General features: G+C 55.2%; 1 protein-coding gene across 1 annotated transcript in view; it reads left to right on the forward strand.

Annotated features, from left to right (window-relative positions):
• FANCA (FA complementation group A) overlaps nt 1–16,023 on the forward strand; it is a 37,070-nt gene that overhangs the window by 410 nt on the left and 20,637 nt on the right. Inside the window, exons 3-19 of the mRNA XM_058674808.1 lie at nt 358–485; nt 564–659; nt 957–1,030; nt 4,581–4,693; nt 5,857–5,939; nt 6,206–6,239; nt 6,588–6,654; nt 7,284–7,396; nt 8,295–8,371; nt 8,601–8,742; nt 8,920–9,053; nt 11,998–12,108; nt 13,570–13,665; nt 13,757–13,816; nt 14,909–14,997; nt 15,438–15,498; nt 15,587–15,636. Coding sequence (XP_058530791.1) covers nt 358–485; nt 564–659; nt 957–1,030; nt 4,581–4,693; nt 5,857–5,939; nt 6,206–6,239; nt 6,588–6,654; nt 7,284–7,396; nt 8,295–8,371; nt 8,601–8,742; nt 8,920–9,053; nt 11,998–12,108; nt 13,570–13,665; nt 13,757–13,816; nt 14,909–14,997; nt 15,438–15,498; nt 15,587–15,636 — 1,528 coding nt within the window. The remainder of the gene's footprint in view (nt 1–357; nt 486–563; nt 660–956; nt 1,031–4,580; nt 4,694–5,856; nt 5,940–6,205; nt 6,240–6,587; nt 6,655–7,283; nt 7,397–8,294; nt 8,372–8,600; nt 8,743–8,919; nt 9,054–11,997; nt 12,109–13,569; nt 13,666–13,756; nt 13,817–14,908; nt 14,998–15,437; nt 15,499–15,586; nt 15,637–16,023) is intronic.

The following is a 16,023-nucleotide window of genomic DNA, read 5'->3' on the forward strand; positions in this document are numbered from 1 at the left end:
GGCGGGGTGACAGCGGGCGTGGGCGGGGAGCCGGGGGCGCAGTGCGCGGCTCCTGGAAGGGGAGCAAGCCCCATCCCCACTCGCCTGTCAATGATCCCCGGCCGGGAGCCCCACCTGGTGTCCCCCACGGCTCTCGGGGCCGCGCCCCGCTGCTGTCCACGTGGGGATGGAGGCCATCTGGGCTGGGAGCATCCCCTCCAGGGACGCTGCAGGACCTCCGGAGGTGGACATTCGGTGGCCCTCGCTGGATTCAGCCAGGACAGCTTTGAGGAAGTGCGGGCTCAGACGCGTCCTGGGGTGCCCCGGTTCTCTGGCTGTGTCCCAGAGCCCCACCGCAGGGTTCTGCTTGTCTTCCAGGGTCCGCTCTGCGGGAGGAAGCCTGCAGGCTGGGGCTTCCAGTGGGGCTTCTGTCGGCGCGGATGGTGGCTGCCGGGGTCGTGCGCATTTGTGCTGGGGCGGTGGAGCTGCTGGACGACGAGCAGAGAGTAAGCCCCCAGAGGCCTCGCCAGGACGCGGTGGGCCTACCTGCTCGCGTGCTCAGGAAAGGCTTTGCTTCTTTACAGGAGAACTTGACATCTCTGCTGCAGCTGGCGCGGCGCTTGGTGGCTACCGGAGACTTCTCCCGCCGCGGCTTCTGTGGAGCACTGTGGGAGCACCAGGTGCCTGAGGGGCTCAGGGGAAGAGCCAGGCCTCCTGTGCTCCTGGGTAGAGCCCCTCACTCCCGCAGGCTCACACGGGGCAGAGCTGGGGACTGACTGAGGAAAATTTCCAGGGTGAACACCTGGATGCCAGGGGGACCCATGTGGGGCACAGGAATGCTTTGTGCCTTTGTACCCTGGCCCAGAGTCCCAGGTCGAGGGTGTGTCCTTTGTCAGCCTTGTGTCAGTCCACAGGCTGCCCTCCTTGGGCTGCAGGCTGGCCTGAGCCTGGTACTACATCTGCTGCTCCCTCTTCAGGAGTCTTTGCCGCTAGAAGTTGTGTGGCATCTGCACGCCCAGGATGTCGTGAGCCTGCAGGAGCTGCTGGCACTGTAAGCCCCTGATGCCTGTGTTGGCCCCGTTGTGGATGGGATGGATCTGTTCTGCCCAGTTCCTGGTGGGTGCAGTGGATCCCTGTTGCCTGGCCCCTCAGGACATGTGGTGGATCCCTGCTGCCAAGCCCCTGGTAGTCACAGTGGATTCCTGCTCCCTGTCCCCTGCTGGGTGCAGTAGATCCTTGCTGCCCAGTCCCTCAGGGGAGGTAGTGGATCCTTGCTCCCTTTCCCCTGATGGGCACAGTGGATCCCTGCTGCCAGGGGATGTGGTGGATCCCTGCTGCCTGGTCCCTCAGGGGATGTAGTGGATCCTTGCTCTCTGTCCCCTGATGGGCACAGTGGATCCTTGCTGCCAGGGGATGTGGTGGATCCCTGTTGCCCGGCCCCTGAGGGGATGTGGTAGATCACTGCTCCCTGTCCCCTGGTGGCTGGAGCAGATCCCTGGTGCCTGGCCCCAGGTGGGCCTGGTGGTTGCTCTGCTCAGCCCCTCAGGGAATATGAGGATCTCTGTTGCTCAGGGGACGTGCTGGAGCCTTGCTGCCCAGCCCCTGGGAAGTGCTTGGCTGTTTCTGGCCAAGATGTGCCTGGGAAGCTGCTGCTTCCCTGTTGGAACTAGACTCAGTCAGGTCTCACCGTGCAAATCTACACTTGTGATAGTGTTTTTATTTTTTGTTCAAAGATCTATGCGTTTACTTTAAAGGTAGAGTTAGGGAGAGACACAGCATCTTCACCTGCTGGCTCACTTCCTGGATGGCTTCAGTGGCCAGGGCTGGTCCAGGCAGAAGCCAAGAGCTTCATGTGGTCTTCCATGGGTACATGGTCTTCCTTGTTGGGCCATGTTCTGCTGCTTTCCCAGGCCTTTAGCAGGGAGCTGGCTGGGAAGTGGAGCAGCTAGGATACTGTTGGGGGCTCACATGGGACATCAGTGCTGCAGGGCATGGCTGTCCTGCCTCTCCCCAGCACTAGCACCCCCCCCAGTGTTTCTGTGAGCCTAGAAGATTCTAGGTAGACTTGGTGGATTGGCTGCACCGACCTGCTTCCTCTCCTGGAATCCCATCAGAGGGAGAGAACCCTGGTTAAAAGGAGGAATATCATGGATCGGTTGCGGTCCTATGTGCTGGAGAACTGCTCTACCTTTGCTCACCACTCATGGAAAGCTCTAGCTCAGGAGCTTGGGGTGTCAGGAACCAAGAGGACACAGCCTATGGAGCCCTTGGCCCTGCCTGGTCAAGCCAAGTGTTTGCTCCCCTCGCCTGGCTGGGGTCTCCTGGAGAGTATGTGTGGTTAAAAATGCTAAAGCTGGGCCCGGCACGGTGGCCTAGCGGCTAAAGTCCTTGCCTTGAAAGCCCCGGGATCCCATATGGGCGCCGGTTCTAATCCCAACAGCTCCACTTCCCATCCAGCTCCCTGCTTGTGGCCTGGAAAAGCAGTCGAGGACGGCCCAATGCTTTGGGTCACTGCACCCGCGCGGGAGACCTGGAGGAGGTTCCTGGCTCCTGGCTTCGGATAGGCACAGTACCGTCTGTTGCACTCATTTGGGGAATGAATCATCAGACTGAAGATCTTCCTCTCTGTCTCTCCTCCTCTCTGTATATATGACTTTGTAATAAAATAAATAAATCTTCAAAAAAAAAAAAATGGTAAAGCCAGGGTCCAGAGTGGCAGCCTAGTGGCTGATCACTATGTCGGATCGACTAGTGTGGCCATTTGCAGAGTGAACCAACTGATGCAGGTGCACATCCTTCTGTCTTTCCTTCTCTCTGTAAATATGACTTTCTAATACAAAGAACTAATAAAATCTTTAAAAAAAAAAAAGTTACACTCAGTGGTATGTGTCCCTGTCTTGTGGGGACAGTTTTCCTTACAAGAGAACCAGCAAATGAGTCTGAAGAGAAAATGAAACTGGTTGTTTTGTTTTTAAAGATTTATTTATTTTTATTACAAATTCAGATATACAGAGAGAGGGAGAGACAGAGAGGAAGATCTTCGTCTGATGATTCACTCCCCAAGTGAGCCGCAACGGGCCGGTGCTACGCCATCCAAAGCCAGGAGCCAGGAACTTCTTCCAGGTCTCCCACACGGGTGCAGGGTCCCAAGGCTTTGGGCCGTCCTTGACTGCTTTCCCAGGCCACAAGCAGAGAGCTGTATGGCAAGCAGGGCTGCCGGGATTAGAACTGGCACCCATATGGGATCCCGGCGCTTTCAAGGCGAGGACTTTAGCCACTAGGTCACTGTGCCAGGCCCTATTATTATTATTCTCATCATCATTTTATGATGCAGTTCCATAGGCCCCTGGGATTTCCCTTATCCCCTCTCCAATTCCGCCCCCCCAAGTTCCCCTATATCATTACTAAAGTATCACTCACAGTCATATGTCCATTATTGTGGGCATGGACAATGGCAGAGAGTTCATCATCCTATTGTCATATAGTAAACAGTTTCATTGGAAGTCCATCTTTGTCTGGAAGTAGAGATGCATACTGCATTGTATCCTCACATCTGGATATGTTAGTCTCCATTTCACAGTTACTGTACATCCCCTTAAATGAAAAACCACAATACGAAATCAACAATAGAAGGTAGAATCGAAATTTACAATGCCAAGAGGTTAAATAACATGTTACTGGATATGAGAGTCCCCATTACAGAGCTACTATACGTCCCCTTAAATGAAAAGTCACAAAACAATCAGCAACAGGAAGTAAAAAGAAACTACCAACACCATGAAGTTAAATAACATGCTAATGAATGACTAATGTGTGAAGAAATGAAAATCAAATTCCATGAGATAAAGTTTTTGGTGATTTTTGTTGGTGAAATGTGTCTTCTGTAAGCAGCAAATAGAACTTTGCCAGGTTACTGCACCAGGCCCCCTGCATATATATTAAAACAGTAGCCAAAAAGAGCCCCAGGGGGCCAAGATTAAAGAACCCCTGGGCTGTCTGCATCCCATGTCCAGGCTTGGGGCCATGCTGTGGCTCTGCTGGAATTCTTCCTGAGACCCATACAGGAGGCAGTTTCTGATGGCACAGGAATCCAGTGTTGGCCAAAGCTGTGTGTAGCTCAGCCTAAGGCCTTTTAATTCCACTGATTATTTTGCAGTCGCTGAGCTTTCTTTTCTTTTTGAGACACATTAGAAAGGCAGAGTTAAGGAAAGAGAGATGGCCACAGTGGTCAAGGTTGGGAGTGAGCAGCTAGGTGCTTCCGACGGGGGTGCAGGGGCCCAAGCACCTGGACCATCCTGTGCTGCTTTCTCAGGCCATTGGCAAGGAGCTGGAAGGGAAGTGGAGCAGCAGTTCATGAACCGGTGCCCATGGGGTGCCAATGTTGCAGGTGGTGGCTTAAGCTGCTAGGCCACAGTGATAGGCTCTGAACTTTCTCTGCCTCGGCAGTGGCCAACTGCTGCCGTGAGCACATTGTTGGAAGGGGTGGATTTTCATGTCGGCCTTGGTGTGATGCCTTCCAGTTGCGACAAGCTTCTGGTGAGCTGAGCATCAAAAAAAATGATGCAGTAGACATCTGCTGTGTGTGTCTCCCCTGTTCCCAGGTATCCCAACACACAAGCCATGGTGGCATGGGTCTTCCAGAACCTGTGCCGCCTTTGTGAGCAGATGGAAGAGTCTGGACCTTCCACGAAGGTTGCCAGGGCTGTGCTTACTGGTGGGTTCACGCCCAGTGGGTTTTATGGCGGGGTGGGGGGGGCGGGGGGACTTGAGGGACGGAAAGTACCCACAGCCTTCAGGCCAGTCTGACTGTCTCAGCCTCAGGGAGTTCTTGCCAGTCACCGTCCTAAACGATGGTGGGCCCTTGGAGGACCCAGCCCCTTGTGGTGTGGCATGTCTCACACCCTTCCTTTGGAAGACCCAGCCCCTCGTGGTGTGGTGTGTCCCACACCTGGCCTTTGGAAGACCCCAGCCTGTCCTGGCCACAATCCGCGAGGAATTTCGGGCAAGTGAGCTGGGTTGGGATAGGCGTCCTGTGGCTCGTGGGTTTTTTCCTCATTAAGCCTGTCTTGCATGAGTCAGGGACTGGGCCTGCATAGGGAGGTGTATGTGGAGGGTTGGACGGAAGCCTTGACTGCAGGCTCTGGTCTTCCTGCAATGCCTGAGCTCCTTGCCTGCCTCTTGTCTCCCACTGGGACAGTAATCCTGGGTCCTTCTGCCAGCGTTGGGATGTTGGGGGTCAGCTGGAGAGCCACCCTCCCAGCATCTCCTGTGACCTGATTCCTCTCTGAGTGAACAGTCTGTTTTTCTGTAAAGGTGTAGTATAGCAGGTTAAACCTTAGCTTATGGTGCCAAAATTTTATATTTCTGTCCTTTTATTTCTGTAAGTTTGCCTTTCAAGTATAAAGATAAATACCTTTTTTTTAAGATTCACCTATTTTTATTGGAAAGGCAGATTTACAGAGAGAAGGAGAGACACAGGGAAAGAACTGTCTGCTGGTTCACTCCACAAATGGTCACAACGGCCAGAGCTGAGCTGAACCCAAACCAGTAGCCTGGAGCCTCTTCTAGGTCTCCCATGTGGGTGCAGGAGCCCAAGCCCTTGGGTCATCCTCCATTGCTTTCTCGGGCCGTCAGCAGGGAGCTGGGTGGGAAGTGGAGCAGCCGGGGTTCAGCGGCAGCTTAACCTGTTGCATCCTTTTAGATGCCGTGTCAGGTGTTGAGTGCTCCCTGGAATGAGGGTCCTGGGGTGAGGCGCTCCCTGGCTGAGGGCGCCTCACAGCACCCCTTCCTGCACACAGGGCTGCGTGAGCACTGGCACAGGACGTGGGCTCCTTGGGACCAGGGCATGTGCCAATGCTTGGGTTTGTGCTTCTTCAGGTTTTATGCGTGTGTTTGTCTCTGTGGGGTTCTGTGACAGCCCAGAGCTGAGAAATCATGTGGAGCCTGAGAAGATGTTCCAGGTAGGGTGCTGTGAAGTGGTGGGGGCTGCGGCCAAGGAGCAACTCTGTCCCTCCCATGTGTCTTTCCTCTGGGAGCTGCTTTGTGTGAGCCACTGGGATCCCCAAGGGATGGAGTGGGGACTGTGCGTCTGGTTCCCAAGGCCTGGAGCCAGAGGGGAGGCATTTTTCTCCAAGAGACCCTTGGAGTGCTTTCAGCAGGGCATGGAGGCTCAGAGCCAGCGCTGCAGGAGGGCTGGCCTCAGGCTGTGCTGTGACCGTGTCCACAGGTCTGCCTGGACGTGCTGCGCAGGATGCTGACTTGTGAGTCCTCGCCTTGACCCATTTGTCCCCATCCCAGTGATGGATCCGTCTTTCCACCTACACTGTCTTGCTCACTGTGAATCCCCAGCATGGGGGGCCCACTGGAGGGTCCCTGTTGTGGCTGTGGCTGGTGTGAATGTCCTCCAGTGTCCCTTGGCTCGGGGGAGTTGGCAGAGCTGTGACGTGACTCCTGCTTCATGGATGGGCTGTGGGAGGATGTTGGTCGGCTCCAGGAGCACCCAAGGGGGCCTTGGCAGCCTGCTCGGGGCTGGAACGAGGCCCTTGTGGTGCTCAGTGTTGGATGTGAGTCATGCTGGGAGCTGACGTTCCTACGTCTTCCTCTCACAGTTGGTCTGGATGTGGTGGCAGACAGCACTCCGGAGGACTCCCTGGCACACAAGGCCGTGAGCTGCTGGTGAGTCTGGGTGTTAGGCCCTGGGACCCCAGGACCTGCTTTTGTTCCTCAGTCCTGTAGGATCCAGTTTTATTTTTTTTCTGCATGCTATGCTTTTGATCCTTGAGAATGGGGCCCTGAGTATACTTGCTTGTCCCACCCACCATGCCCAGCCCTGAGGGTCTCCTTCCTGTAGGTGATTTCCCTGTGGACTGCCCCTTACCCCCTCGGCCTCTCAGGGTTTCCTAACAGACTATCATGTGTCTTCCAGTTGATCTTCCTTGTACTCCAAGGGCTACGCTCTGGAGTAGCCTGGGATGCCCTCAGGTTTGGGGGGTGGTTAACTTGGTTAGGAGCTCGGTCCACATGGTATGTTGAGTGGGAAGCTCTGTTTTGTGCTGGCTGTGTGTTGGAATGGGTCTCGTTCCTGGCTGTTGATTGGTTGGGTGCAGTCTGGAGCAGCCTCTCTCACATGCAGCATCCACTCCTGCTTCATACCTGGCCTCAGTTCTCCTAGCCTCTGACAGCCCCTGGCTAGAATTTGCTCTACAGTGCCCCCTGCTGCTCTCGGCTCTGTGTGTGCAGCTCAGAGCCTGTGGTGGTGCTGGCTGGGAGGTGTGGAGCCACAGTCCTTGCTGCTGCATTGACAGGTTCAGCCTTTTCTGTGGGCGCACATTTTGCGGGATGATCTCCACAGATGCCCTAGCGAGCTTTGCCAAGCACACTCTGACCCAGACGCTCACCTACAAGCCGGAACTCACAGGTGAGTCTCAGGCTGAAGTGGGCAGGGCCTGCTCCATTTGGGGGTTGGTGTCCTTTTGTTGCCATGGTGACCGTGGCAGCTGTTGTGGCTCTGCCCTTGTTGGGAGACTGGGGGCTTAGCCGTTTGGACATCATGCAGGACCACGGGAACTGAGAGGAGAGGACAGGGCAGAGCAGCCGCCCAGCTCGACTTCATGCAGAAGGCTTCTTGGGCCTTTTCCTGTTGTACACACTGCCCGTGTTGTGGTGTTGCTGTGAGCTTTTCTTGCACAGCTAGCAAGTTTTGTGCAAATGTCAGGGTTTGTGTCACCCCCGTCCTGCTTCAGGATTCCACTGCTGCTGACGCCTGCCTGTCAGCCTTGCTGTGCTGTGTCCCCAGGCAGTGGCTCGGCTAGGATGACTGGCGCGCTTCTCAGGGAAGCAGCTGGTTTGTCAGCCCTTGCTGGAGCAGGTGTCTTCCGTTTCCTCCTCACTGTGATTGGTTTGTTGGCAATTTAGTGTTTAAAAGTGGCAGCATCTTATGTAATCATGCAAATAAGATGAAGCCAATGGCTCAGGACTGGGTAATGGGAGGCACAGCCCCGGGTGAGTCCACGAACACCCGTGCCCAGCATATGTACACCTCTTTCCTTGTTAGCAGCCCTGGATGACCTATATGGTGTGTGTGTTGGGCTGGGTGTCTGGACCACATGGAGGGGTTGGCAACAGGGGGCATGTGCAGGTCCTGTGTGCCTCGTGTTCATGTCACAGGCGTTGGTGTCCTGGGGGACAGCATCCCAGGGCTGGTCGGACCTCCTGGATGCGGGGAGCCACTGGGATCACAGACGTTGTGGGTTTCATGGTGGCCTGTCTCGATACTTGAGAGCTTCCACTGCCTGGGTCTTTGTCTCTTTCTCAAGTGTCTGATGCCGTAGAGAGGCAACGAGAGTGGAGCTTCGCCAGGACCCACCCTCTGCTCAACACCTTGTATCGCAGAGTGAGTGTCTTGTGCTGGCCTGAGACCAGCTGCTGCGTGAGTTGGGCACTCTGCTTTAGAAGGTACAGGGGTATCCACTGAGACTCAGCCTGGGGTCAGGAGACTGAGCTTGTCTGCTCTCTGAAAGCTGGCACTCACCCCACTGTGGAGAACAGGCCCCTGGGATGTGCATATGTGGGTCATGTGCCTGCACACATGTGCCATCCCCCATGTATCACTCTCCTTGCAGCTCGTGGCAATGCTGAGTGCAGAGGAGCTGCTTGGCTGTGTGCAGGAGACCCTAGAGTCGCAGGAGGTCAACTGGCAGTGTGTGCTGGGCTGCGTGTCTGCTCTGGTTGTCTGCCTCCCGAAGGCGCGGCAGCTGCTCAGTGGTGCGTGGCGCGGGTGTGGGGTCAGCAGACTCAGGTGTCGGGGTGTACTGGGTCAGTGTGGGTACTGCCTCGTTGCCCTGTCCCAAGGAGCTGGTCCTTCGGTGTGCCTGTCCTCTGGGGGCCTCCCAGCTGGTCTCTGTCGGCCGCATCACTAGTCTTGTCTCTGGGTGTCTACAGACTGGGTGGCCCGTCTTATGACCCGGGCATTTGAGACCTACCACTTGGACAGCATGGTCATTGCCTTCCTGGTTGTGCGTCAGGCTGCGCTGGAGGGCCCTGCCCTATTCCCATCCTACGGAGAATGGTTCAAGGTGAGTCACAGGGAGCTGGTGGCTGGTGGCTCTGATGGGGTTGGGGAGCTTCAGGGCAGCCGCTAGGACTGCTTACTTGTCCTGAGACACTGCAGCTTTGAGGACTCAGATACGAGACCCCCCAGACCCACAGTGGTACTGATCAGAGAAGCTTGAGTGTGGCCAGGTGTCTACTGCCTTTACGATTGGTGCGCTCATGGCCAAGTAAAGACCATCGACCTCTGTGGAGGGTACCCCTCCCTGATGGGGCACCTCCAAGGAGGAGATGGTTAAACTCTGTGTATCGTTTCTCTGATTACCTGAAGTCCCTTTTCCTTGAGGCCTAGGGTGAGTCACCAGCTGTCCACAGGGGCCAGGGTGGTCAGTGCTCGGCTCCTTGAGGTCGCAGTCAGGAACCTTCTGGACCAGCCTTGTGGTGAGCAGAGTTGAGCACACCTGTCAGCCTGCAGAGTCGGAGTGGGAGAGGTTAGGGAAGCAGCACTACATCAGTCGTTGTGGATGGACGTGTTTGCCTGATGCTCACAGTTCTCTGTATTTATTTTTCTCTGTTTTATGTCTTTTTAAAAATGATTTATTTATTTTTAATTATTGTTAATGGAAAGTCAGATATACAGAGAGAAGGAGATACTGAGAGAAAGATCTACTGTCTGTTCGTTCACTCCCTAAGTGGCTGCGTGGCCTGCGCTGAGCCAATCCAAAACCAGAAGCCAGGAGTTCTCCTGGGTTTCCCATGTGGGTGCCGGGTCCCAAGGCTCTAGGCCGTCCTCCACTACTTTCTCAGGCCACAGGCAGGGAGCTGGATGGGAAGTGGAGCAGCCAGGACACGAGCCAATACCCGTATGAGATCTTAGGTGTGCAGGCCCCAGTGTTTGATTTTGTTCTTGGAAGTTCACTAAATGATGCTGGCTCTTAGCATATCCTACTATGCAAGTGGGTTTGGTGGTGTTTGTTTGTATTAAATATTTATTTTGAATGGAAAATTACAAAGAAACGAAGAGTGAGACAGGGAGGGTGGGGAGATTTCGTCTGAAATGGCCACAAGGGATGTAGCTGGATTTGGCTGGAGCCAGGAGCTTCTCTGTTGCTGCTGCCACATGGCTGCAGGTGCCTGAGCATGTGGGCCATCCTCCGCTGCCTTCCCAAGCCATTAGCAGGGAGCTGGATGGAAAGTAGAGCAGCCAGCACTCAAATTGGCGCCCATATGGCACACCGGTGCTGCAGGAGGAGGCTTAACTCACTTTGCCATGGTGTTGGTCCTTGTGGGGTGATTTTGCAGTAAAGAGGGTGCCTGCTTGTGTGTCAGTGTTCTGACATGCGTGCTTGTGCTAACGTGTGTGTGTGTGTACGTGTGCCTGTGTGGAGCTTCATGCGACCATGGACATGCCTGTGTGTGCACACCCTGGCTTGGGACTGCGTGCATTCTGTGGTCTAGGTGTGGAGGACAGTGACACCATTGGTATAGCTCGGGTTCTTTCGGGGGAACTTTGTTTCATGAGAATTGTAGTCTGGGGTTTAAGGGAGCTGTGGAATGGGGTAAGGAGTCATGTTTAGGAGGACTGTGATGGGGTGAGGTGTTCTGGGGCTTAGCAGGCTGTGTGTACACAGACATGTTTGCATGTGGGATGTGTTAGGGTTAGAATTTAAGAGGGATGGAGTGAGTAGCCAGGTTTAGGGCTCTGTATTGGATGGGGTGAGAATATCTATGTCTTACGGGGCTCTGGGATGAGTGAGCAGATTTGGGGTTTAGATGTGTTTGTGGAATGAGTGAGGATGTTTGGGGCTTGGGGACTGTGGGATGGGCTGAGTTGAGTTTAGGGGAATTATATGATGGTTTTGGAGATTTGGGTAAAGATTCTTGGGGCCTTAGGGTCTTGATGCATTAGAGATGAGGATTCTTGGGATTAGTGGGGCTGTGGGATGACATGAGGTGAGTAGATTTAGGAGGACTGTGTGGTATGGGGTGATGAGACGGGTATGGGGGCTTGTGGGATGAAGTGAGACTTGAGGCTTAGGGCGTCTGTAGAATGGGGGGAGGGGTCTTGGAGCTTAGGGGAGCTGTGGAATGGAGGTGAGGAGTCTGAAGGTTCAAGGGTCGGTGAGGTACAGTGAGGAGTGTATTTTAGCAGTCTGTGGGATGGAATGAGGGATCTGGGGTTTGGGGCACTATGTGGGCTGGGTAACTATTCACAGGGTTCAGGAGTCTCGGGGTTTAAGCCTGCCAAGCAGACCCCGAGGTCACCAAGGGTGAGGCAGACGGTGGCCTTCGGCCTCAAGCACCACCGGAGACAAGCTGGTGAGGAATGTCCGCTTTGTTATGCACAGGTTACAGGTTTTAAAGGGTAAGGAAGAGGACAGGAGGGAACATTCCAGCAGACCCCACGCCCACCAGAGGCGCTGTAATTGGCTGTATGACACATCTGCTTCCCTAGATCTTCCGGTCATGTCAGAGGTCATGTTCCAGGTGTACTTCCCTTGACCTAGTAACCATGTTGGAGGTCATGGGGAAGGTTAGGCTTAAGCCACGTCCTCCAGAAAGCAGGACAGGGGCCCGGGGTGATCTTCCACACAGGAGTCTTTGTAGGATGGGGTGAGGAGTCGGGTTTATGGGGCTGTGTGGGATGGGGGTGAGGAGACTTCAGTTTAGGGGGCACTGTATGGGATGGGAGTGAAGAGATTTGGGGTTTAGGTTGGCTGTGTGGGATGGGGTAAGGAGAACTAGGGTATAGGGGTCTGTGCGGTTTGGAATAAGGAGGCTGGGCTTTGGAGGGGATGGGTTATGTAAAATGGAGTAAGGACCTATGGTTGGGTTTAGGAATTGGGGTGTGGGGGTCTGTGTGGGATGGGATGAGAAGACTTGGGGGCAGCTGATTGTCTTGCCACCTGCCACAGTATGGCCATCTGTATGATGTTGGCCATCTCAGACCTACCCCATGTCTCCCCACAGGCCTCCTTTGGGAGCTCACGTGGCTACCATGGCGGTAGCAAGAAGGCGCTCATCTTCCTCTTCAAGTTCCTGTCGGACCTGGTGCCCTTTGAGGCCCCGCGGTGTCTGCAGGTGAGGGGCTGCAGCCAACTCTGGCATCTTCATGGGAGCTGGTTCCCAGGGAGCAGGAGCAGGTGGCCTGGCAGCACACAGTGGGGCCTGTTCTAGACTCGGGGGTGAGGGACCTGGACGCTGAGCCAACTGGCTGCCATGGCCATGGTGGTGGTTCCAGTGCTAGCGTAATAGTGGCTTCCAGGGCTGGTGGTTTGAGCCTGCACAGCACATCTGCGGGTCTCAGGATAGAAAAGGCTGTGGGGTGTGTATCAGTTGCCCCAGTGTCTGGGTTTGGGCGTGTTGGCCTGGAAACTAGTTTTCACCCTTGTCCTGCTGCAAAATGGATGTGGTGAGGCAGGTGACATGTGTCTCATGTTGAGGCTCTGAGTCTGAAATCTTCTTGCCACACATGGTTTAGAGTGGCTGGATCCCTGGATGGGACACTTGGCCTACTCCAGACTTACTCCGGTCTGGCCATTGGGGGCATTTAGGGAATGGACCCCAGGGTTCTCTGTGCCCCCATTTCGCCAACTCTGAAACATGTTTAAACCACTTAAAAGGTGACAGGAGCATGTAGGCCCCTGAATGTGTGAGGAGGGCAGGGAGTGGGGTGCACAGTCCATGGACCAGCCTGCTATTTTTGTCTCTACCCCAGAATTCTGGAATGCTCCAGCACCCTGGGCACATGTTGGGGGGGGGGCTGTGGGTGGCAGTCTGTCAAGGTGAGAGGTCCTTGCAGGCATGGCTATCCCCCACTGGCAGTATCATCCTGTCACAGGCCCCTCAGAGGTCCCCTGGGCTAGCCTAGGGGTGCCCTCAGCTCTCTAGCCCCATGGTCCTTGGCAATTTCTGGCTTGCCTGGCTTGAATCTGCACCCTTAGTCTGTGTGAACTCAGGCCTTGAGTGTCCAGTGTCTGTGTCATTCAGTGCGCTGACTTTTTCTGCATTTTGCTGCCATACCTTCATCAGGAGGTTGCAGGTGCCTGCCTGCCTGCCTGTCTGGTGCTGGGTCTGTGCTCTCCTCACCCTGCCTGGTCTGGGTCTCTGCCTCCCCCTGCCTGGTCTCTGCCCTCCTCCCCGTGCCTGGTCTCTGCCTCCCCGTGCCTGGTCTGGGTCTCTGCCTTCCCCTGCCTGATTTCTGCCCTCCTCCCCCTGCCTCGTCTGGGTCTGTGTCCTCCCTCTGCCTGGTTTCTGCCCTCCTCCCCCTGCCTGCCCTGGGTCTTTGTCCTCCCCCTGCCTGGTCTCTGCCCTCTTCCCCCTGCCTGGTTTGGGTCTGTGTCCTCACCCTGCCTGCTCTGGGTCTCTGCCCTCCCCTGTCTTATTGCTCTGGGTCTCTGCCCGCCATCTAGTCCACCTCAACCTGACATTTGGAGAACTGCCAAGTCTCTGGGGGGAGCTGACTGTGGCTCTGGGTTAGGGTTGGTGAGGTTTTGCAGCTGGGGCAGGGCGTGGACATCGCACTGCTGTGCTCCCTTGCAGGTGCATATTCTCCACCCACCACTGGTCCCAGACAAGTACCGCTCCCTCCTCTCCGACTACATCTCACTGGCCAAGACGCGTCTAGCTGACCTCAAGGCAAGTCCAGCCACTCCCTGAGTTGACTTCTGGCAGCTGCCTGGCTGAGACCGGTCTTGGTGGTCATGGGGCCATCCTCTCTCCTCTTAAGGTCTCCATAGAAAACATGGGACTCTACGAGGATTTGACATCAACCGGGGACATTGCAGAGGTGTGACGTCCAGTTTGCTTCTCCCTGGGGTGGATCAGCCTATGGTACAGGTGGACGAGGTGTGGGCAGAGTTCGTGCATAGAGCACACACAGGAAGCCATAGATGTGTTGCTGTCACTGTGATGGCAGAATGGCTTAGTGCACATGGGGCTCAGGAGAGGGACTGCTGGCTTTCCAGGGATGTAACCCGGATGTGACATGGCCATGTCACGTGTCTTACTGGTGAAAATCACGCTTTCAGGCAGTGAGTCCCTAAAGAATACTTAGTGATGATGGGTGACTAACAGGTGGCAACCTTTATGCAGTTTTGAATTTTTTTTTTTTTCAGGATTTTTTACTTTTATTGGAAAGCAGAGTTACAGAGAGAGAAGGAAAGATGTGTTCTCTGTTGGTTCACTCCCCAGGGCCAGCTTGAAGCCTGGAGCTCCTCGCAGGTCTCCCGCGTGGGGCAGGGGCCAAGGACTTGGGCTGTCCTCTGTTGCTTTCCCAGGCCACAGCTGGGAGCCAGCTCTGAAGTGGAGCAACTGGATTTGGCTAGCGCCCGCATGGGGATGCTAATGCTGATTGGAGGCTTAGCCAACTACACCGCAGCACCAGCTCCTGAAGTTTTCAACTTAAAGTTGATTGCTGCTCCTGTGTTGCCTTCTCACAGTTATTGTCTTAATTTGGGAGTAGCAGGAGCTGGCAGTAGCACGTAGTCTGGCTTTTCCCCCATGGGCTGCAGGGGTACCTGAGCCCTCCCTGCAGGAGCGTGCCAGCGATGGAACTGGGGACGGTCCTAGTTTTCAAACACCAGCTCCTCAGAGCTTTTTTTTTTTTCTTGTGAGTCTACTCCTTCTGGCCTGGAGGTGTCCAGCCTGACCCTTCATTTTTCAGAGAGGGCTGCGAGGGCTGAGCCATCACCTCTGGCCTCGCCTCCCTGCCCGGATCTTACTCTGGGGGTGGTGCGGCAACCCCAGGCCTGTTGTTGACGTGCTATGCATTGGCTTGCCGTAAGGCAGCCATGACACCTTCCAGGGAGGAACAGAGCCCACCAGCCTGTGTGCCCACACTCTTGTAAATGCCTCCTCTTTCTTCCTTCATGGGGACCAGCCTCAAAGCCAGGCGGCCCAGGATGTCACAAAGGCTGTTGCTGTGTTTGAGCACACGGGGAAGATCCCGGTCACCGTCATGGAGGCCAGGTAGGCTTGGCCAGCAGCTCCTGCACACCCTGCTGGAGCAGGCAGGCGTCTGCGTGTTGGCCGGGTGGGGTGGCCAGGGGCTGTGCTCTAACCATGGGCCAAGTCTTCCAGGACTCCCCGTTGTGCCCTTTGACCAACAAAGCCATCGGGGCATGCTGGGGAAGGAGGTGATGTTCCTGCTAAGCTTAGCTGCCTGGAACGGGGTTGGGGAACTGAGCAGCACAGCTAATGAACGAAGTGTGACCTCAAGCCATCAAGATTTTGGTTGCCACGGCGTGGACGACCAGATGCCACCCTGAGATGTGGAGGTCAGCTCCATGGAGGAAGTGACCCTCGTGGCCTTACAGCGGCCTGGGTTCCTTCATGATGGCAGCTGCCCGGTCCAGGCATTGGGGACTGGGTGTTGTACGAACTGCCAAGCTTGCTGTTGTGTGTTGCAGCATATTCCGGAGGTCTTACTACGTGAGCCACTTTCTCCCGGCACTGCTCACGCCACGAGTGGTCAGTATGTGCCTTCTTCAGCCTGATGCACCTGAGGGGAGCGGCTGCTCCTGGTCCCTGGGCTCACTTGTGCCCATCTTTCTCACAGCTTCCGAAAGCCCCTGACTCTCGCATGGCTTTGATAGACGCTCTGAGGAGGTGAGGTCTCTGGGCTCGGGAGAGCTCACTTGGCTCCAGCAGGCTTTTGGTGCTGCTGTAGAGCTTCATTTGCCTGGGGAGTGCTGGCTCTGGAGCTAATTGGCTTTGACTTGGGGCGGACATGGTGGCACAGCAGGCCAGGCTGCTGCTGGAGGTGCCTGTTGACACATATCCTGGGAGGCACAGGTGATGATTGCACCCACGTGGGGACCAGTAGGATTCTGGGTTTCGGACTTTCTTGTATAATTTAGTGGTTAGAAACTTAAACTTAGTTTTGTTTTATTTATTTATTTTTAAAATATTTATTTTTATTGGAAAGGCTGATTCACAGAGAGGAGTCTATGTTAACAGGAAGTTGGAGTCCTGAGTGGAACTGTGTGGGCCCAG

This window comes from Ochotona princeps, chromosome 16 (genome assembly GCF_030435755.1).
Source record: "Ochotona princeps isolate mOchPri1 chromosome 16, mOchPri1.hap1, whole genome shotgun sequence".
In the NCBI taxonomy this organism is placed as follows: Eukaryota; Metazoa; Chordata; class Mammalia; order Lagomorpha; family Ochotonidae; genus Ochotona; species Ochotona princeps.